Raw genomic sequence first — 22,996 nt, forward strand, 5'->3', positions numbered from 1 at the left:
GATCCTTTCCCTCACACACCCAAAGCCCACTGTGTGGATTCACCGAGTATCCTGTAAGATTCTTTTTCAGAGAAGTGTGACAGCCTGGAGCACAGAGCTCTGACACTTACAAAGTGTATGTGTTTTTTTCTGGTTGCAGTATCCACTCCCTGCACACATGTGTTCGCTGTTTTCAGACCTGTACCCTGTGAAACAGCACAACACGCTGCTCTCTGAACACTTCAGTGCCGACAACAACTGACAGCACGGCCGGCTGCTTCACACGTGAACCTCATAAAAATGGCTTTACCTTCCACTCCGGAGATTAATCTGCCTTTCTCTGCTGTCTCCTCTCACTGTGGCTCGCCTTTCTCGACACACACGCGCAAAAGTGCCGGTGGTGAGGAGGCACGAGTAGGTGTAATTAACAGGAGAACTGGTGTGACAGAATGAGAGAAGGTTCAAGGCTGATGCTAACAGCTCTCTTTTCAGGCTGTCCCAGCAGAACAAAATAGGATCGGGGAGACTGTTGTTGGCCGGGTCCAGGCCTTCTAATTAAAGCAGCAGAAACATCATTCATCAGGTCCACTTTCTTCATTTCCAGGTGTAAGGCAGCCTGGCAGGCAGATGTGGTCATTATATAACTCTTCACATCAGCATACATCACACATTTATTCAGTCTCGAGCCTAATCATAACCATTCAGGCGTTTGATAAAAAATCGTAGAAAAGAAGCTTTTCATTTGGACTCGTTTAAAAAAAATCACCTCTGTATGTTTAGCTTTCCATCATAATGCCAGACGTGAAGCGTGGACAACAGCCATGTGCTGGAGGGTTCACAATGTGACCATTCACTGCTTGAGGTTTGCGAGCGTGCTGTCAGCACTTACTTTACTAAGGAAATATGAATACAATGGCAGTGTAGGGTGTAGGCTCACAGTGTTTCAGGTCTCTCTCTGAAGGTTTCGCTTGTTGTTTCATTTCATTTTATTTTTGTGACCGGGGCTGTGCTCGTTAATCAACAACACAATAAACTGTAAAGACAGAGCCAGCCCTCTATAAGCTAATTCTATTGTCTCTGGCAAGCTCTTAAAAAGGCAACCTAAAATTGGCAGCACTCTTTGTGATCATATTTTCTTTAAAAAGTGTTTATGTCCTAAAGTATCCAGCAGAGTTTATCTTAACTTAATGTGAGGCTTTGGCAGCCTGCGCTTTGTGTCTAACCAGAAAGAACTTCGTCCTGAAACTTTGGAAATAGCCACGTGGTTTGATTAATTAGGGCTGCTCAGGCATCGTTAACTTCAGCTACTCTCTCCTCACTTTGATGTGCCAGTATGGTGTTTGCTTTTAATAATAAACAGATTAACCAAATCCACAGTGCAGGAAAAGTTGTTTACAAGGATTGTAATGTAGGAAAACTGGGATGAAAAGTTTATTTCCAGTAAAATGTTCCAAAACATGTGTTTTTGTTTGTTTGTTTGTTTGTTTGTAAAACAAAAAAACCCTTTATACTCATATCTAAACTCACTGTGTAACCAAACACTTCACATATGTTAGGCTTTTGTGGTGTTTCATTAAGTTTCAGGGCAAATGACAGTAAGGTATGTTGCTTTTGTGTTTCAGATATGAGAAATAATACGCCTTGCTTTTATATTTACAGGTCATTCTCGATAACGCCTAAAATCACACACATCACAGAGCTCAGATTGGTTTTAGTTCAGTTTTAGTTGACTTTCATTTTGTAATAGCCTGATGGATGGATAAAATGATGGATACTGATTTCCAAAGAATGTTACCAGAAAACCTCTGCTAATATAACCCTGCTTACAGTAGGTCAGCAGCAGTCTTTGACATTTTAAGGCTTTGTCACCAAACTCATCTTGGACCTCTGCTGCCCTCTGCTGACAAACCACCACACTGTGCGCACCTCTGTTTCCCACTGAAGCTGCACACAGTGAACATTAAAGATTGAGGATATAGCTGGAGCTTACCCTGCATACTAAATATTACAGACGTGTTTTGGAGATTAAAACACTTCATGTCATGGTAGCATTCCCACCGACTCCTTTGGTCTGTAGTTCTTTGTAGTCCCTCACCTGTCCACCACATTCATACAGCCACCACAGCATTCTCCACAAATACACATCATCATTTAATGTAACAGGAATTTTCAGTCACACTTAGGAAAATGATTTAGTGTTGTTTTTTTTCCCCAAAACATCAAAATGCCACGGAGCCGCTGACTCACCAAATTGCTTCCTTAGGAGCTGTTATAATATTAAAAAATAATTTAAAATTAAATAAATAACTCTATTCTTAGGCCAGGAGAAGTACTCAGAAGTATTACACAAATTTAACCTAACCCAGTCTTCAGATGTTTTGAGAATACAGGCACTGTTTTCATGGAATAGAGTGCCACATAATGAGGAATTATGATGATTTTAAAGAAAGAATACAGCATCACTGATACATTACAAGAACACATCAGAGAGTTACTGCTGATGCTGTATTGGACTGCATTATATTTAAAGATGCTTCTGATTACAGGAATACAGCACAACCAGACTGTGTGGGATAATGTACAGGAACATCTGTGCTGCGTATGGGAGAAGTCCCCAAGTTCTGATGGGACACACCTTGGAAGGTTGTTGAGAACAACAGGGCTAAGTTCCTGTGGGACTTCCCGTTCCAGACAGACAACCAGCTGGTGGCCAGCCAACCAGACGCTGTGGTGGCTGACATGCAACAGAACACCGCAGTTATGATAGATGTGGCAATCCCAGTGGACAGCAACATCAGGAAGAAGGAGCATGAGAAAACAGAGAAGTACCAGGGGCTGAAAGAACATCTGGAGCAGATGTGGAAGGTAAAGTCCAAAGTGGCCCCAGTGGTAATAGGAACATTAGGAGCTGTAACCAGCAGAGTACAGGCACAACATCAGAAGAGCGCAGTCCCAGGAATAGCTAACATACAGCACGGAACCCTCAAACTCCCAGGCCTCTGTCATCGCCGTGTCTGCATCGTTTCTCTCCATTCTCTCCCCATATCCGAAATGTACAATACATATATTTAATATATTTAATAATTTATATTTATTCATTTAATAATTCACAATACAAAACTGAGATATTAAAGGTTTTTCAAGAGATCCCTAGAGTGAGCAAAGTTGCTTGAATAACCTCAGAGTCCCTTGATGCTTGCTTAATGACAGCTTTCTCGGTTTCTCAATCATCAAGTTTTAAGTTTATGCACAAGAAAACCTTGAGCAAGTTTAGCTGAAACACAACCAAGCTATATGGCACATAGCCCAAACAGCACATGATGTGTCTGTGTGCACTCCACACAGCGTGTGCAGAGATGAGTTCTTGGCTAATTGTGACAAAACAACCACAAGAAGGCAACAGAAACTAAAGAATACAACATGACGGTTGCATGCATCACCTATGATAATGCTGCTGAATCTTTTAAAGACAGAAGAAAACAAAGTCATAAAAATATAAGGCAATAGCAGTGCCCTTGAGAAGGAGATAAAATGACTATGCTGAGAGACTCCTGAGTATCCTAGCTAATTAGTTTTTTTCATTCAGTAGTGATTTGGGGAATTTTTCAAAGATAGATGGGAGCTGCCATAGCAAGTATAAAGCTGTTCTGTCTCTTTGTGCAGCCAGATGCATTCTTTGGATGCACCTCACGCTCTACTTAGCTTTGTGTAAAGTAAGATGACGGTTAATCTTGAAAACTCAGTGTACACACCCTGGTATTATATAATACTCTGCTGATAAGAAATATGCTGATAAGCCTTTGGCCAGACAGTTACAGCACCACAGTCAGGGACATCTGTGCTTTTACAACTACTGCAAAGCATAAAGGACTAAAAAGAAGACACACAGAGCCACGGAACTGTAATTCCTTGTGAGTAACCCAAATTTGGGGATTCTGCAAAAAATAAAAAATGAATAAATGCGTGGAAATAAAACAAAAGTACAAAGGAGAAAAAGGCCATGAATGAATGATGAATGAATTGTATATTTTTACATTGTGTTTTTAAATTTCGTGGTGAAATGTGGGTCTATAGTAAGTAAACTATACTTTCTTCTACTTCTTCTTCTGTTTTTTGTTTTTTTTCTTCATTCTTTAAATTGTTTTCTCTAACCCTCCATGCCCACAGGGCAGCGCTTTACTATGGGTAGGCGGAGTCTGCAGGGAGTGGGCCTGCCCGGCGCTTTTTAATCCAGATGCTCTCCGCCGTGCACCCTGCGTTCGGCAACGACCTGACACAACCAAGAGGTGAAAGAAGACACACCACCCAGCAACATGACTGCACCCAGCAACACCTACGATGTTATAGTGGTCGGCGCGGGCATATCAGGTAGGCTGCACGTCAGAAAACTTTAGTTTTGTGTTCAGGCTCCGCGGACGAGCTGAGCAAATAAACTGATTAAAGCCAAAGCTCCGAGCAGAGCTGGTAGCGGTCAGATGCGCTTTGTGGAAGGTTAACTACACAACTGTGGCCGTGACCGAGTGTGTGAGAAGACGCGGCACATCCTGTATCCACAGCTGACTGTGTGCAGAGCTGACAATGATGGAGGTTTTTTTTTTATTCGTAGTGTTTTTCTTCTTCACGGTGTTCTTCCGTGAGGCTGCCTCCCCTCCCCTCCAGCAGCTAGTCAACCTCTGTATCACCGCAGCAACAGCAGAGCAAGTTGAGTAACAGCTAATCAACCAGCGCATACTTTGTGTTACATAAGAGGACGTGAGCTGGAGGGGTTCTCGTAAATGATTGTTGCTCGCATCCATAAGGCTGACATGTGTCTTGGCCCGAGTTGTTGGATTGTACAGATAAAAGCAGCTGGTTTGTGTTCGCTCTATGATCCAGGTGGAGACTGGCCGTGATGCTGAGGAGGAGTCCAGCAGCCATGTGAAAAATGACGCGATGTGTGGATTACAAACGTTGCATTTGACGCGATAGGTGTAATATTGCACGCTTGCATTTTAAGTACAAGTTGGTAATTCACCCCCTCAGTAGTAATAAATAATAATAACAATGATAATAATGCATAGGAGGGGAGGGAAATGCACTGGGCGCCTTCTGGTACTAAATACTCCTTAGAAAACAGGCTGTGTGCTGTTCTTACCTAACAAGGGAAACCTTTACTATGAGGATAGGGAATGTTCTCAATCCTAGAATGCAAATCTTTGTACATAGTGTCATTTGGTAGGGATGTGCTGATACATCAGCTGAATATCAGTGTTGAGTCAAAAAGTGATTTTATGTCCAGTATTTTTGCTTATGTATGTATGATAAATAGTCTGCAGTCAGCAGGATTTACAAAGAGGTTATATATAAAGTAAGGAAATCCGTATCTTTATGACTCTGCACGATTGTACCTACTCTGTGTTCTACATTATAACCGATCCAGACCTTACATAACTGTTACGTTATAGATTTTGCAATTTCTGCTGCCTTTTTGGCCAGACCTCTCTTGAAAACAAAATTTTTAATGTCAGTGAAACATTTACATTCATAAATAAATGATCCAAAAAAGTCGCTTTGCCCAAAACTGCTTGTAGCTGTCACCTTGTGACAGAAATGTTCGTTCTGGCTCAGACTGGCTTGATACCAAATCACTTCTTGCAAACAATCACTTTTTGGCATAGCACTGGTATTGGCAAAAATATCTGCAAATATGATGGTGTATTGTAGCCAGTATTTATCTGGTGTTGCACGTCAGTTTTGCACTGCCTAAATAGTTAAAAGTTGGGCTGGGTGTAGGGCTATTTCCATTGGACAAAAACAGAAAATAAAATCCACAAAAACATTCAAGATTGGGAAAGAAAGAAAGAAAAATAAAGGGAATGGACTGCCACTTTCTAGTACCGCAGGTTTTTTTGTTTTGTTTTTGTTTTTTGACTGTCTTGCCCGGTCACACTAGGAAAAATTGGTGATTGTTGATATTTTTAATTTTTTTTTGCTTTTGAGTGGTTGAGGTGGCCAGATGATCACCCAGAGTTTGAGCCTACTGTACAACACCCTCAACTTCAGCAGGACCACTTTCCATAGCAAGGCGATTGGAGACAGGTTGCCTTTCACCAAGTGAGCTGTTTCCAATCGTCCGACTTGGACTGACTGCAGTCCCTCTCAGGTAGACTGGCAAAGGTTCGCAAATAATTACCCTTTAATTTATAAATGCAGGCAGATTGCCAACACATTGTGATCCATGTGCAGTGATGAATGCTACAGCGTGTTTCTGTGCAGTGGTGGACTCGACTCAGTCGGTTATATTCTGGTCATTTTTGAGATGTTACCACAAACAGATTGCATGTAGTTGTCAGCTTGAACCATTCAGTGGGAAACTGGTCGCAGACTTTCTCCCAGTCTTTGATGTTTTCTCGCCATCGTGACATTTTGAAGATGGCAGTTGACTGCGAGTGGTTTTAAACCAGGTCCTGTCTTAAATTTAAAACATTTGAATTCATTAAGTCTGGTAAGAATAATGAGCTCTGAATCAAAGATGCTGATTGACATACTGTATGTGGTGTAACGTCAAAACTTTGAATCCCTGTTGTTCCTGGCTGTTTCGATGCAGCTACACAACTTTCAGACACACACTCCTGAAAATGAGCAGTCAGGTTTGCAGGTGCAAAACTTCAGGCCAGGATTTTAGCATCTGTGGCGTTGGTGCGGTGACTGAAGTTGTTTTTCCCGATGTGAGTGAACCTCTGTCCTTTCTGTTCCCCATGCCTGACCGCTGCCTCACTCTCTGTTAGTCTGACAGTTCCATCGACTGCCTGCCTGCCTGCCTGCCTGCATGTCTGCTGTCAGGCACTAAAGAATTTAGGTCAGTGTCAGTTCAAATACCAGTCACACAGACAAAAACAAATGCTACAGAGAAAATGCAACAACACCAGAAGACCCTGCTGGCTTCCCTCTGCTCTGACTTTCCTCACTTTCCCACATTAGGTTCTTGTAATTACACCATTTGTTTGTACTGCTGCCCTTTGCGGGGTTACAATGAGGGCCACATATAACAATCACTGTCCAATCAAAGCACATATGAAACAGGAGGAAGAGGGAGTGCTGTTTTTGCCCCTTCAGCACCTCTCCACTAAGATGTGTGTCTCTCTAATTTGCTTGCAAATGCAATTGTCTGTTTTCTGCCAGCCAGGACCACGGACCTGGTGGGTTCGTGGCCCTCAAGGTGCAGCCAACACTTTCTGAGAAAACATTAAATGCTTGTGACAGCCTGTTATCAAACCAGCAGCCGAGAGGATGCCAAGGAAAAGGAGTGGAGGAAAGGAGAAGGGGGAGGAGGAGGGTCAGATAAGCAGAAATAACAGGGAAGGGACGATTTCCTCATGTTTTGCCTGAGCAGCTGTGAAAGTGGACAAGAATATGTCAGGATTAGGGAAGCGAGAAAGGGAATAAAGTGTAAACTGGGAACTTGAGTTGGTTGTGAAACAGGAAAGAGGATGGAAGTGGTAAAACAGACAGTTCAAAAGTAAGTGGTTCACAGGGCCTGTATCTCCCAAGCTAACTTAAAGCTGTCATGCAGTGCAGCATAGTTTCCCCCATTAAACTGCACAGTAGAGGATTTAGAAACTTTGGCTGCACTTTGTGGTGATGAACTCTACTGGACTTTTACCCGGAGAACTGGCTGTAAAGTTAAATGACTGTAAAATCATTTAACAAGATAAAATTACACATGTGAGCACATTAGGGCAGGCAAGGGTCCAAGTAACATACATGTCATAATCAGACAAAGAACCAACATGCTTCCTGCACGTGTCTATAGCGTAGTTTCACAAATAGTCCTTTCTTGGTGTGTGACTGTTTATGTGTGCTTCCAGAAGGGAATATAATCATTCCCATTCAGTGCAGTTTTCCATGTTGTGTATACTTTAAGAACATTTTAAGCTAATAAACCACAAAACATAGAAAGCTTTTCGACCAAAGTGCTTGTCTGTGTTTAGAGGGTGTGTTGTGCTTTTATACTTGTTAGAAGTGAATGCACGTCAGACATTGGTTCACCCAGCCGACGTGAATCGTTTTGGTTCACTCAGTGCACCATTTGTCATCGAGTGACAATGTTGTATTTGTGCCAATAGAGGGGATGCATGCTCTATTACCTCTACTGAGGCACATCCTTGCTTTCTTAAATGATGTGTGAAATGCTACATAGAATTTGTGATGATAAATATAGAGTAAATAATCAGCTGCCTCGCCAGTGACGCCCTCGTCTTAGGAAGAAGCTAACGTCATCTGTGGTTGGGAAACACGAGATGGCAAGGACCACAGCTCAGGGTTAGCTTAGGGTTCTGTACAATCATCCCCCTGTGAGTCGCCATCAACTAATACTGGAGGAATGGGTTAAGGTGCATCTATTAAGTATTGCCATCCACCCATTGTGATAAGCACTGTGTGGCCCAAATACAAAAAAACAGCAGCAGTGAGAGAAGTTATATCCCTCTTGGTGAGTAGGTTAGCAGGAGAGCCAGGTTCACATCTAACAATGAATGATATAGCCTACTGTGATGAATAATGAATAAAGCAGATTCATCCGAGTGGACATCAGCTGAACAGTATTAAGTTATCATATTATTATCAATAAATTTATTAGTGATTTACTGTCACAAATTGAATAGATCGGATAAGGAGCCTCATATTTAATGATGCAGGCTTTATTTGAATGATAGTTTGACTGTAGCATTGTGGTTGTATAATAACAACAGTTCCCTCTCTAATACAAATAGAAATGGTTCAGCTGAAATTAGGGCTGCCATGATTAGTCGAGTAGTCACGATTACGTCGACTATCAAAATCGTCGACGACTAATTTAATAGTCGACGCGTCGTTTGAAGCTTTGTAAGATCACAAAAGACACAGGAATAAGTAGTTGGATTTAAGAGTGTAATAACGGACTGAAACAGAAGATGGCAGCACTGCATGTGCAAGGATGCCAGCTGCCGTTAAACCCCGAAGAAGAAGAAGAAGAAGCTGTGTCCCAGAATTCATAGCGCAGCCCAGCTCAGTTTCCAACAATGGCGGCAGCTAGTTAGTTTTAATATTACTCTTATTATTCTTTCTGGGTCACAAACTAAACGTTTAACATATTTTCAGGCGAGAATGTAGCTGTGTAAACCTCAAATATCTGCTCAGTTTATCAAGACACCACATATTTTCAAAAGCGCTCCGACGTTTTCGGAGACGTCTGTTACCCACTAGCTCGATAGTTAGCCGGGGGCAAGGCTCACTAGAGCCGGTGAGAACCCCGGACTCCCGGCAAATCGTTTTCAAACCCACCGCCGTCTTTTGCTACTCAGGTTAAACATGACATATAAGTCACTTAAATAACTTCAAAATGTTATTGTTTGGCTTTTTTTTAGTATTTTATTTGTTCCTGAGTAAATCGGTTTGGCTGAGATCAAAGTTATAGTTTTTACACAGCTGAATAAATGTCAAGCAGACAACTGATTATCAGAAGTGTGAGATGCTCGAGAATATACTCGGGTGTCCTGTTATATTTTAGATAGCAAGGAGTTTATTAAACTTCACCGAAACAATCTGCAAATTTCATTAAAATTTAATAAACTATCGTCTTTATTTTTAGTTAGCACATACCTTAAACACTTAAAGCTGTAAGCTAATGATAGTTATATAAGAGCAGATGCTGCTGGTGCAATAAGCTGTACGTTTTACGTCCAATGGATGATGATCTAATTAGTCGACTAATCGCAAAAATAATCGGTGACTAGTCGACTATCAAAATAATCGTTTGTGGCAGCCCTAGCTGAAATGTATGTCTGTGTTTATGGGTTTGTTGTTTTCATTTAGCCTTTGTGAGACACACTCTAGTTCTCACAGGTTTGTTGTTCTGTACAAGTTTATCATAGTTAACTAACACTAAACTGAAAACAAGTTTTAAGTTAAATTAAAAAATAACTGGGAAACACTTTTGTAATCTTTGAAAACTAGCTAAAATTAAAATATAGAGGAAATATCCTCAGTTTTGGTATCTGTTAGTTTGGTGAAGGTTTTATTGTAACTTACCTGATGAGGCATTGATGGATGGTTTACTGAGACTCTGAATGTCTACATGACTCTGGGTCAACCACTTTCATAAAGTTCTCTTTTTATTGTAATATCTGCTGATTTTTTCAAAATGTGGCCTCTGACATATGACCTCCATACAATAATGATTCAAAATATGATTGTTCTGCTTTACTCAGCACAGTACTTCCTATAGAATTATATTCCATTGGTGACAGTGGAGTTGATGCATGCTGATGTGCATGCATATCTGTGAGCTTAAATTGAGAAACACCCCCACTTTCTTAAATTATTTATTTTATGCTAAATTTTGTGATCATAGGTAAATATCAGTGGGCCATAGCAGCACATGAACCGGTTCTCCTTCTCCTCATAGGGCCTGGTTAGAATGGCCTTCTTGATTGCAGTGATCTTCCAGACATTTGGTATCTTGCATGATATTGTACTTGGAGTCTGTCTGAGCACAAGACAAGACACTTTCAAGTAAGAATGCTGAATGATGTGGTCATCCTGCCGGCAGGTAACACGAGATGGAAAGTTTCCATTGCACTGCGCTGCACTAAAGGCATTACCAGATACAATTTAGTTAAAGGATTTTAGTAAGTGCAATCCTGGTGATGGCAGAGGATGGCATCTTTCCGGAGGACGTAAGTGATAACTTATGTCCTCTGGAAAGATAACTGTGACATGAGTGAGAGCTGAGCTTTAAATTCACCAAAAGTCTCTAAATTCTACGTCCCACGTCCACCAATGAGATAGCAGTGATATAAAAAAGATAAAACTCTTGTATATAAATTCCTAATTGCAGATGGTGAACTTTTAGCAAGAAGACCTGAAATACCTAATGTAAAATCACTCGAAGATAACCAAAATTCACCTGTTTCATGATGTTACAGTGTTGCAGCAAGTTACATTAAAATTAAAACAGTTGGGTTAGAGACAGTAAATTGTGAAGTAGAAGAAAAACAAACAAAAAAAACCCAAATCAAGTATCTCAAAACTGTGATAGACTTTCACTTTTTACATTTTTACTGACCCTGATATCCTAAGTATTCAGTTAAATTAAATTAAATGTTATTTTATAGCACCAATCACAACATCAGTCGCCTCAAGGCGCTTAGTATTAAAGACCCTACAATAATTCAGAGAAACCCCATCAATCAAACAACCCCCTATGACCAAACACTAAGTTGAGAGTGGGAAGGAAAAACTCCCTTTCAACAGGAAGAAACCTCCAGCAGAACCAGGCTCAGGGAGGAGCACCCATCTGCTGCGACCAGTTAGAGGTCATCCAGATCTTTATGTCTTTAACACATTCCTGCAGTTTAACTAATTGGTGCGTATCATTTGGCTTCATGGAAAAATAAAGCTGGATATCATCTGCATAGCAGTGAAAATCATGCTGTGCCTTCTAATGATACCCCGGACCCTGTTTTCTTCCCACTGTTGCTAAGTGCTTGCTCATAGGGTGCTGTCTGATTGCTGGGGTTTTCCCTCTAATATTGCAGGGTATTTATTCTACAATTTAAAGCCCCTTGAGGCAACTGCTGTTGTCAATCGCTGCTCTAGAAATAAAACTAAATTGAATTTAAGTGGTGCGTTCAATCTCATAAATACATTTCTAGGACTCATTGCACCTGCTGTGTTCTAAATATATCCGTCAACGTATGTGAACGGTCCATATGTGAATAAATCCTCACCTTCTCTGGCAATTTAGCATCATTATGGCTTCAATCCTAGATAACCACTTTCTCTGTCCAGCTGTGCAAACAACAGAGCCTGTTGTGTGTGCGGTCTGATTCAATCATTCGATGGACAGCATGTAATAAGTGCATTTCTGCATGCCTGCGCCTCTGTGTTTGCCTTGTGTGTGGCAGCTAAAGTCATGAGAAATGTCAGGTGTGTTAATGTTACAAATGCTGACGTTGGCTGTGTGAAAAGTGCATTCAGCTGATTGATGTTTGCACACCTGGAAAGCCCTCTTCTCTGTTTGTGATATATTTTAATTGAAGGATTTAGGGTAGGCTTATGAGGTCCTCTGTTTTTTTGTTCACTGCTTGACTGACAAAATTATCTGTCTGCCTGATGGTATATTTAACGATTGCATGAAAGGAAATTTACAACTTTAAAATGATTTGCTATACTTTTGAGGGCACTGCCCCTTTAAGGAAGTTGCTATAGATAGAATCACATGGGAAACTGATACAACTCACATGTCTGTATTGCACATGCACAGCTACAACACTGCCTTCCAGCCAGTTCTAACTCAGCGTAGAATGAAGACAGCAGCTGTAAAGCTCAGTTGTTTACATATTATATCTTTGGTGTTTAGTTCATATAAAGCAGAAGAATTAAAACTTTCATTGCTGATTTATGGTGGGTTGTGTTCCAGACTGTTTCTTGGCAGGGAGCAGTCATTTCCTGGAATTGGTCAAGTAGAGGGCTGATTACTGATCCTAGAGTGGAAACTAAACATGAAGAAGGCTATTTTAATTATTGCACACCAAACTTTCAAAGCATATTAAACCTGCTCTGACCTTTGTAGCAATGAAACATCAAATTAAGACCACCTGCTTTATGAACCAGGTAATGGGTACCAGCAATGTTCCCTCTAATTTTTCATGTGTCTGAGCGAACACACAAACTCCCTGAGCGATCCCTTGGACCACTGTGAGCAACAGCAGACGTGTGCACTGTGGTCACACCAGCATCGAATCCATCCAAGTTACACGGTTTATTAAAATAATCAAATTACAGCATTTACATTTATGTTAGACTACTTTTAATTAACTGCTTTAGCCCACTTACAATGAAAATTTAAAAAAAATCTAGTCATTGACTTGTGTAGTATGTTCACACTATTGGAAGTAAAAATAACTTGAACTCCAAAACACAACTTAATTTTTCTTTTTCTTTTTTTATATATAAAGCTCTGACTTGTATTATGAGTCTGTGGTCTGGGAGAGAGTCCTGTAACTCTGTCTGTAAAATACAGTAAATAATGACCAATGTTGGGCAATTAATTATATAGTTACTTCTTCAAAAAAGTAACTGAGTTTTGTAAACAAAGTTTTTTGCAGCTGTTTACCTAAAAATGCAGCCAAGACGGTTTTTTAAATGAACATTTCAAACTATTTACAGAACAATCAGCTGTTCTGCATCAAATTTGATGCCACACAAATTATTTGTGCCACTCCAAAAAATAATTTCTGTCCACTATGAGATAAAGGAGAACAACAGCCTGATACCTGCAGGCCTGACAACAGGAGATGTGTCACTCCTGTAACACCTGTAACATTCAGCAGTCGTCTCATTGTTCTGACGCACACAAGAAAACTATTGACTACACTACACACTAACTACACAAGATTTGCACTAAACGTGGCAAACCTCTCACATCTCAAAACACCGTGTCACTCCTAAAACTTCCCCCTTCCTAAACAACTAAATACCATGTTGCCATATCATCTTTTGATTGGTCGACATGGTACATTTTTCGACGAATAGGAAAGGGTGGGTTTTTTTGGTTTCATCTTTGCTCACAGGCGGAGAGCGTTTTCCTTATAAAACGCCATTTTTACCGTTTCTTCCCGCAGTAAATATAAACAACGATAGTATTCAGGAAGAAAACCAAACATTGCATATTTTTTTTAAAATCACAACTCTGGTTTTACGTGGCCTATCAACACAATTTAAAAACTGGTATAAAGTCCGCACTTTTTCCGTCAATTGTTCCGTCTGTCCTGCTCACATCTCCAATGGTTGTACACGTTGTCATTAATGTGGCTTCACTCCACATCAGCCACGCTGCTTTGCTAGCTAAAACACCGGTGTCAGCACATAAGGACGCTGTCATAGCCTGTAAACGACGTTGATTAGCTGCGTATATACGAATGTGAATCGCATCATTGGCTGGACTATGGGATAAGGTGGCATCGTTCTAATCCCATACGAGAGCAGCCAGTCACTCACTGACTAACACTGCAAAAGAGAATTGTTAAAGTATTCATTTTAATTTCAATTCAAGTTAGATTTTTTTTTCTGTGCACAACGCAGATTTTCTGTGCGCAGAGACCGTGCCAGCAGTGCGCAATTGCGCACGGCGCAGCTTAGAGGGAACATTGGCTGTATCCCAATTCAGGGTCTGCAGCCTTAAAGTACGCAGCCTTAACGGTCCACAAGGGCCGCGTACTCAAAGACCATTAAGGCCGGAAGTGCGAGGCTTGTGAAATGGGATGGTCTAGCCTCCGTCGTGCTGCCCAGGTTGCCTAGCAACCATGATACTAACAGCTGGAAACGTTTCATACAGCATTATGTGACAGAAATGAAGGAGAAAATCTTTTGTTCATTTGTTTGTTTGTTTCTACATGAGCTTTGATCATTCTCTGTAAGATTAAGGTCAGCTATTGAACAGCGTATATTTTAAAGTAAAGGCTTTAAAACCAAGTTAGTACAAACGTCACTAATGTCACATAACTTTGCCGACATGTGGCCAACAGTAATGTTTTAATGTTCTTCGTTAGTAAACATTTGCACATAAATAAGTGACGTAATATTCAGTACTTACTTAAAGTTTACTCTTCGGCCGCCCCTCATCCGCTGTTTTTTTTCAGCAAAATTATCCACACCCACCGCCGCGCTGTGCATTCTGGGATATGTTGGGCCACGAAGTCTACACCGCCACATCCTTAAAATTCAGGGAAATGAAGGACGCATTTGAGGGCCGCATTTCGAGCAGCCTTTGCATTGGGACAGCATTCGTCGCGTCGCTGTGACGTAATCGGCCTTAAAATGCGGCCTTTAAGGCTGCAGACCCTGAATTGGGATACAACCATTGGCTGTGTCCCAATTCAGGGTCTGCACGCTTGAAGTACGCGCACTACGCGTACTACGTACGGTGCGTACTATAAGTACGAGAAGTGCGAAGTGAGAGGCTTGTGAAATAGGACGGTCTAGCCTTCGTCGCGCTGTTCAGGTTGCCTAGCAACCATGATACTAACCGCGAGAAACGTTTCATACAGCTTTGTTTGACATAAATGAAGGAGAAAAAAAAAAGTTTTTTTGGTCATTCATTTTTGTCATGACATCACTTTGATTAGTTGAGTATCTGAGGCTGAGACCACAGGACTGTAAAACATGATTATTGGGCTTCACTTCTGTACTGAACAGTCATTTCAAGATTAGTTAGTAAATAACAATTAGCTAATGTTGTTCATGAGACTAAAATCATCTCACTGTGGTAATGTAAATATAATATGGCCAATATTATAGTATTGTCAGATTATTATGAGATATATCTCTATCTATCTATCTATAGATATAGATATATATATATATATGCTTTAAAACCAAGTTAATGCTGAAAGTACAAACATCACTAATGTCACACAACTTTGCCGACATGTGGCCAACAGTAATGTTTTAATGTTCTTCGTTATTAAACATTCGCACATAAATAAGTGACATCATACTCACTACTTACTTTTGACAGTTCACTCTTCGGCCGCTCCCTTCTGCCGTGTTTTGCGCAAAATTATCCACACCCACCGCCGCGCTATGAATTGTGGGATATATGGGACCACGAAGCGTGCACCGGACCACGCTTGATATTTGGGGAAATCTACGGCGCATTTGGAGTACGCATTTGAAGTACACTTCGAATTGGGACAGCCGTCGTCGCGTGGCGGTGACGTAATCGCACTTAAAATGCGTACTTCAAGCGTGCAGACCCTGAATTGGGACACAGCCATTGGGTACCAGACCTCTAGGGTTCTCTTGGTATCTGACACTTGCAGTGGATCTTTTAGGGCCTGTGGGTGGGGCCTCCGTGAATCTGATCAGTGATATGAATTATGCTTAATTAGCTCAAGATATGGGTGGACTGCACACTTTAGACTCTTTGCGTTCAGGAAGCTGTTTCTGAGGCGCTTCATCAAAATTTAAATGAAAAAAAAGTCGTTCACTTAATGCATAATAAAAATATAATATATAGAATTTGGGAGTTTTGAGTGGAAAAGCAACTTTTTTACAACAGTTCTCATTTTTTGACATACACTAGTACACACATTTTTTGGGTGGTTGCAAATGTAAATTTCCAATAATGTTAGTAACAGTCAGTTAAATGGTAAATGGACTGACATGTATTAAGCACCTTTCTACTCAATCTGAGCACTCAAAGCTCTAATTTTCATCATTATAAAAATCAGGACCTACCCTAGGTCCAGTTATTCTCATCACCTTTTTCCTGACAACACACACAAAAGAAAATATTCTCGTGTGTAAATTTCAAGCTATTCTGTAATTGCTTGTCAGTATTGCTCCTCAGTTTGTTGCTCGTAAAAACCAAATTAGTGTCTGCATGTTGAGAACATGAGATTGGGAAAATGTAATTGCAGCACATCTTGTAATTGTCTCCCCCTGCGGATCAATATGTAGCCTCATTGGGCTCCTATTCAAATGTCTCACTTGTCACTCAGACACTATTGGATTTTTTGTTTGTGTTCCTGTGAAAAGAACATTGTCTGGGCGCAGACACACTGAGACACATGGAGAAAATCAAATGTCACACACTGACGGTGTGATTTGTCTCTCTGAAGAACATGTTCTTCAATATTCTTAGAAAGCAGGTTCTAATTTCCAATTTAGGGCATAACATTTTTTTTAAAGAAAAATATTTTACTCAACATTAAACAGCATCTCAGATTTATCCCTTTAAAAACAACTACACCCCTCATGTGTAAAAGATGACATAATTTTGTTAACACCAGTAGTGAGAAGATAAATACTTTTATCTGTTTATGGCATTGTAAGATACAAACTAACTGCTAGTCATCGTTATTTAGCAATTAGATTGGACAGCTGGATGTAGCCACCATAATGTCACCAACATGTTTATGAACTTCTGATTTATGATTCCAGTTTGGCCTTTTTTTCTCATTGCTATATTGTTTTTTTTCCAGCCTGTATGATCGTATTTTGCTAACTGTAATTACTGCTAGCATATAAAAAAGTAATAATAGAAATTCATTCATCACAAAAACTCACAAACTGGAGCACTGACTCTCTAAATAGTTGGTAGAAGAGTTGGTACAGTTAACGACACAGTAAGTTTGGATCGTTTCTACTTGTATCTCGTTTTGAATCACCCGAATGTGCATATTGATTTGTCATATTGTTTTAAACCTCATTTGTGTTTTACCCGTGCATTCTTTGCTAGTGTTTCTCAGGCTCTTCTTTTTTCTGACGGCATGCTGTATTTTTTGTTCACCCTCTGCAAGTGCATCAAAATAACTTTTGTTTTTCTCTATCTGGCATTTGGGTTCTCTTTTTGCTAAAAATATCAGAGCAGGTAATGTTATGTGCAAAATAATTGCATTACAAATGCTCCAAAAAGCACCAACAACACAAACATGGTTGACTGGTCTAGTTACGTGAATACAGTGAACTGTGGTGAAGCCTAGCAGGCAAACAGCGGCCTATTTGTCCGTACTCGTTTTTGGAGTGGGCATTTGAGCGACTGCAAATGAGACGTGCAGTTGCAGCTAGAATGAAACAGCTAGTGTGTCTGTTGATTTTTATAGCTAAAAGCTAATCTGCTTACAAAATTGCTATGATTAGGGATGTTACAATACCAGAAATTTAGCAGATGATACTAACGCACATAGAATCACATACTTACTTCTCTACACCCAATTTAATACCATGGTTTAAAAAAATACAAACAAACAACAAAAACAGAGTGATTATCCCATCTCTGACACGGTGATGGCAGACCAGTTATTTAAAATTTTACCATTATAGTTTGTTGACAGGACACAGACTAAAATGTTAGGATGGTTGCAGAGTAGCCTTGTAACGTTACTATGAGGTATGATGATCATTACATAATGTTAGCCTAAGCTTTTGTATAACAGTAGCCATTGTGAAACATAGTTGATTTTGCAGTATGATAAAGTGCACAGTATTTCCATACCTGACTCTTATACCTTTTTTTAATCAAGGAGTCAGGGTGGCGCCATCACAATAGCTGCACTTTTTTTAAAATTTCCACGTGTAGGTTTTGCTGTGCCATTTGTACTTTTTCCTGTCCTTCTGCAAGTCCTTCTTCTTCTCCAGCGAGTAAGAGTTGACACAAACTGCAGTTGTCTTGGCCAATTCCAATTTCTGACTTATTTATCTATGTATGTCTGAATTTTGCAGATTATAATTTTTATTCTAAGAACTATAACTGAGAGCATATACATACAAGTAAAAAGAAAATGTTCTTCAATGCCTATTAGTATTATCATGATAAAAAAGTTACTAAACTAAATTTCTCACAAATTACAACATGTTATAGGCTACACAGATAATTAACTGAAATGAGATTTTACCTTACTAAAAAAGCAGAGCTTGTGGTTACCTCTGAGCACTGAATAGCTTATCTTCAGCCACTTTGTCTTTGTTAGCGTCTTTAAAATGTCTACATTCAGCTGGGTCAAGGTGATTTAATGGGGTTCCCAGTCAAAATATCTTTGTGGAATGCCCCACCAAACTTGGATTTCACACTTGGAAAGTCAGAGCAGATTAACATACCACAAGTTAGCGATCCAAGGTGCTGGCACTGGATGTAAAAAGTAGTAAAACTGTAAACTTTTAACCTGTACTGCAACTGTTGTGGGTTTTTTTTTGACTTACTAAATAAGCCATCTCAGAGCACTGAGTACTTTCTATCAGTCTGTCCATGAATGTGTTTTTTTAGCCGCTTTGCTAAGAACCGAAACAAATCCTGTTTTCCCCAGCTTCTTCTGGATCGCACTAACTTAGGAGTGACATCACTCCAGAGTTCTGACATGTGAGTTCCAAGATATCTGGAACACAACATAAGTGTCTGAATAGGTTTGTTGTTCTGTACGAACTGTACGGTTTATTGTAGGATCTACTGTACAATATAAAGCGTCTGCTGTTGTGATTTGGCGCTATATAAATAAAATTGAATTGAATTGAATTGAACGTTTTCAAGGTGGCCCCCTTATGGTTTACTTTGGCAAACTTTGTGTCTTCACTCACTTTAAAGACCATCCACACTAATGATGCATCTCTAACACGAACACGAGGTATAGTTCTGAAAAAACAAAACAACTAGGTGCTGTCACATTTTTAGAATTTTGGTATCCTAAGTATCAGTTCTAGTGACATTTCTAGTGTGAATCTTCTTATCTAACTGTCAGCTAGACAAGAAGACAGGCGATAGACTGAAAAGACAAAAAAAAAACAGGAGTTGTTATTTAGGAGTTTAGGCCATTTAGGAGTTGTTAGTTGATTCTGAGCTGAATGTCTGTCAGCTCTCATCTGGTGTAGTTGAGGGCTGTTAATGTGATTGGGACTATTAAAACTACAAAACACTGGGGGGGAAACATGGCAAGAGCAATTAGAAGTGAAAAGACAAATGGCAGGTGGTAAGCCAGAGGTGGAATGAGGGAAAGTCAGATGATAGAAAACAGCAAGCAGCAGAAAAGAGATAAAGGCAGGAACAGGAAATGGCCAAAGGAGTGCAGTTTTGAAACATTCACTAGAGTCACAATCACACGCTAGATGGACAAATATCCATTACTGCCACTCATTACTGATAAAAAGGATGTTATGTGTTGAAGATAACAGGTTTAGTGTAGGTAGAGCAGCTATTATGGCACAGGAATATGGCTCAGCCAGATTATTTAATTCATTCCAAGAATTAAATAATCTGGCACAAGAAGCAGAAGCAGAAGCTGCCTGGTTTACATGGCCACACCTATTCCTGGTCATAACCCATATCCTGATTTTGTCATGTTTTGTCATGTCATGGAAAAATGATGTTAAATTAAACAGAGAGAAGCTCATGTCCACACTTAATAAACAGGGCATGACTGTGGCAAATCATAGGCAACCAGGCAGACCTTGTCTTTTGTAGGGTAGACCTGGGTTACAAATGGGCTTGCAGGTGAGCAATAGGTGGGCCCCATATGAGAAAGCAGATTGGATATGTAGAAGGGTGTCACCTGACATTGAGATGAGCTGCTCTGCAGGGATCGTGGCTGAGCTTAGTTGTGGCAGCTTTCTGCAGTACCTGGATTTTTGTTTTGAATGAGTGTGAATTGTACTGGGAACGTTTACTTTCAGAAACCGTGGGAGACAGGCTGATATCTTTATACACACACACACACACACACACACACACACACACACACACACACACACAGTATACAAACACGGTTTGCTCCTGCCAAGTGACCAAATCTTAACAATTACTGTTGTCAGGGAAACTGTGTCTGCCACTGTCTCTTTTTCCAGCACAGAGGGCAGAGAGATGAAAAGAAACGTGCGTGCTCCGCATAGCTGTGCAAAAAGCTTTGGAAACTTACTCCACTCTATCAAATAAGGTCCAACCCATAAACAAGTAGTCTCAAAACTTACGTTAGACTCTGTGTCCAATAAAAATATAATGTGAACAGTTAGTTTCTTTTTTCCCCCCTTTCAAATGTCTCATATATATATATATATATATATATATATATATGAGACATTTGAAAAGGGGGGAAAAAAGAAACTAACTGTTCACATTATATTTGTCTAGTGCAAAGACAAGTGGAAGCAGACAAAAACAACAAGCACGCATGCTACAAACTTTACCCGAGTCATTTAGACAGCCGTTAGCACATGATTCTCCTTATGGGGATCTGACCTGATATGTTTAATATGCTGCTGAGAGTATACCCCAGAAGAAGCGTATAGTATAGCTTTTATTTTGGAAAGAGCCATTTCTCTGTAATAAACTCTCTTTTCCAAAGATGAGTGATTTCTCGATCAGATAGATTTATTTTTTTATTACTTTGTTGTTTCAGCAGCATTAAATTTAAAAACTGTACTTTTGAGTTAAAATATATATTTATAATTTTAATAAATGACAAATTAAAACAGCATGAACATTTTTTTGTATCGAAAAAATATCGAACCGTGACACCAAAGTATCGAACCGAACCGTGAATTTTGTGTATCGTTGCACCTCTAATATTATATATATGTGTGTGTATATATATATATATATATATATATATATATATATATATATATATATATATATATATACTTGCCTCATTCACACAAGCACTTCTTTTCTATGTAAGCACTTTCTATCTAACACTCACAGTCAGAGCAACTTGGTGAAGGATATTTTGTATGCAGACTGGAGCAGACTTGGATCGAATTGGAAATTAAGACCCCCACCCCACCCCACCCCCCACCCCTTCCACCTTCTAATTGGAAGGTCACCTACCTTCCAATTAGTAGGTGACCTGCTCTACCTCCTGAGCTACAGTCACCCCAAAGCTGAAGTGTTCTTGCACCCTCTTTCCAGTGTCCTCAAAATCATTCACCCTTCTCAATCACAAAGGATGTTCCAGCTCCTAAAAACACCTCAAAGAGGCAAGGACAGGTGAGATAAGTGTGTCTGGAAGAGCTAAGAGCGAGGGAAGCATCCCTCAAAAGGACAGGATCTCTTAAGACTAATAGTATAGAAGCAAGGATTTCTCATTTTCTCTCCTGTGTTCTTCAGTCTTGTTCATGGATGTCTCCTGCACATTTTCACTAAGACAGAAAGAAGAGATGTGATGGCAGGAAGCGAGGAGGCAAGTTAACATAATTAAATGCACCCAGGTGTCCCAGGGAGCGATCCATAATATAATACTTCTACTTATACTCCTCCTCCTCTCTTGTCTGGTCCCTCGTTAAACACATCTGCACAAAGGATGAGAAGCACCGCTGAACTGACACCAGCTGTTCCTCAGATGTCAGGAAGATTGTACTTCAAGGCAGCTACATCTGTTTGATAAATATCAAGCTCGTCTTCTATTGCTCATTACCAGCTATATGTGGCCATAAGTGAAGGTGGTAATGTCCATTGACCTGTAAATCTGCAGTTTCAGCCGTCACTTTCAGCTTTACACCGGAACAGCTGCACCATTCATCCTCTGCATTTAGAAATTCAGAACCAGAGACCAAATTTTATTCAGAAACATTGTTAGCTTATCTCCATAAAAATGCCATCGTACATTGATTTAAGGTCAAAATTCGTCTTTCTTTAAAATGTAGAAAGCAGTTCAGATTTTAGCTTAATTTTTTGTGAGCTGCTAATATTTTTATTGTATTATTATTTGCCACCACCAACATAATTTCCAGACCTGACTTCTGACCTTTTGAATGTAAAACATAACTTTTTTTTTATCCCACTAGACATTTGTGTGGAATGCATTCATAATCAGCTCATAAATTCTTGAGTAACGGCCAGAGAACTTCAGTGACGTTGACCTTTTACCTTTGCACTCCAAACTACTGCAGTAAGTATTGCAAAAAGACAGAAATTCAGAAACATTTTCTATCTGTATAAACAGACAGAAAGAGCAAATGCATGAAGCAGTAGTGAAGAAAAAAATAAAGTAATTGTATGATTGGTTTTGATTTCTGACTGAGATTCTTGGATGGTTTCTATTTCATTTTCTTTTTCTTGCCTCCCTGGCTTTTTGGTCCATGAAGTAGCTCGGCCTGAGTGTGTTCATTTTCTTTATTGTTGTTGGGGGAATGGAAGTAAACATAAGGGGAAAGCTCAGCCGGCATCCTTTTGAAGTGATGATCACTTTTTGATCTATTAGTTGCTTTTGTACCATGTTTTTTAATTGAAGAAAAGGGGGGATAAAAAGTGAAGCCTTGATTTGGATAAATAAGCTTTCTGATCAAAGGACTAGTCCAACGGGAAGCTACTTTTGCAGCGATTGCTGTAGGCATAAACAAGAGATGCAGACAGATGCTCTTTGTTTTCCAAGACAGAGAGTGACCTTTTGAGCCGAGTGTAGGTTAATAGCATCAATTTAATGGAGATTTGTGAGCCTCCTCCTGGTCAAGTCTAATGCTTTCTGCAAAGCCTGACAGGCTGAGCGCTTTTGTACATGGAGAGGAGGCT

At 39.9% G+C, this 22,996-nt stretch overlaps 1 protein-coding gene across 1 annotated transcript in view; it reads left to right on the forward strand.

Moving 5' to 3' along the window:
* The first annotated feature begins 4,175 nt into the window (after positions 1 to 4,175).
* Positions 4,176 to 22,996, forward strand: part of LOC146371032 (amine oxidase [flavin-containing]-like) — a 46,105-nt gene continuing 27,284 nt past the window's right edge. The window contains exon 1 of the mRNA XM_084954938.1: positions 4,176 to 4,347. Coding sequence (XP_084811064.1) covers positions 4,293 to 4,347 — 55 coding nt within the window. The 5' untranslated portion in view covers positions 4,176 to 4,292. The remainder of the gene's footprint in view (positions 4,348 to 22,996) is intronic.

Source organism: Perissodus microlepis, chromosome 16, assembly GCF_051167445.1.
Source record: "Perissodus microlepis isolate ML-2025 ecotype Zambia chromosome 16, ASM5116744v1, whole genome shotgun sequence".
NCBI lineage: Eukaryota > Metazoa > Chordata > Actinopteri > Cichliformes > Cichlidae > Perissodus > Perissodus microlepis.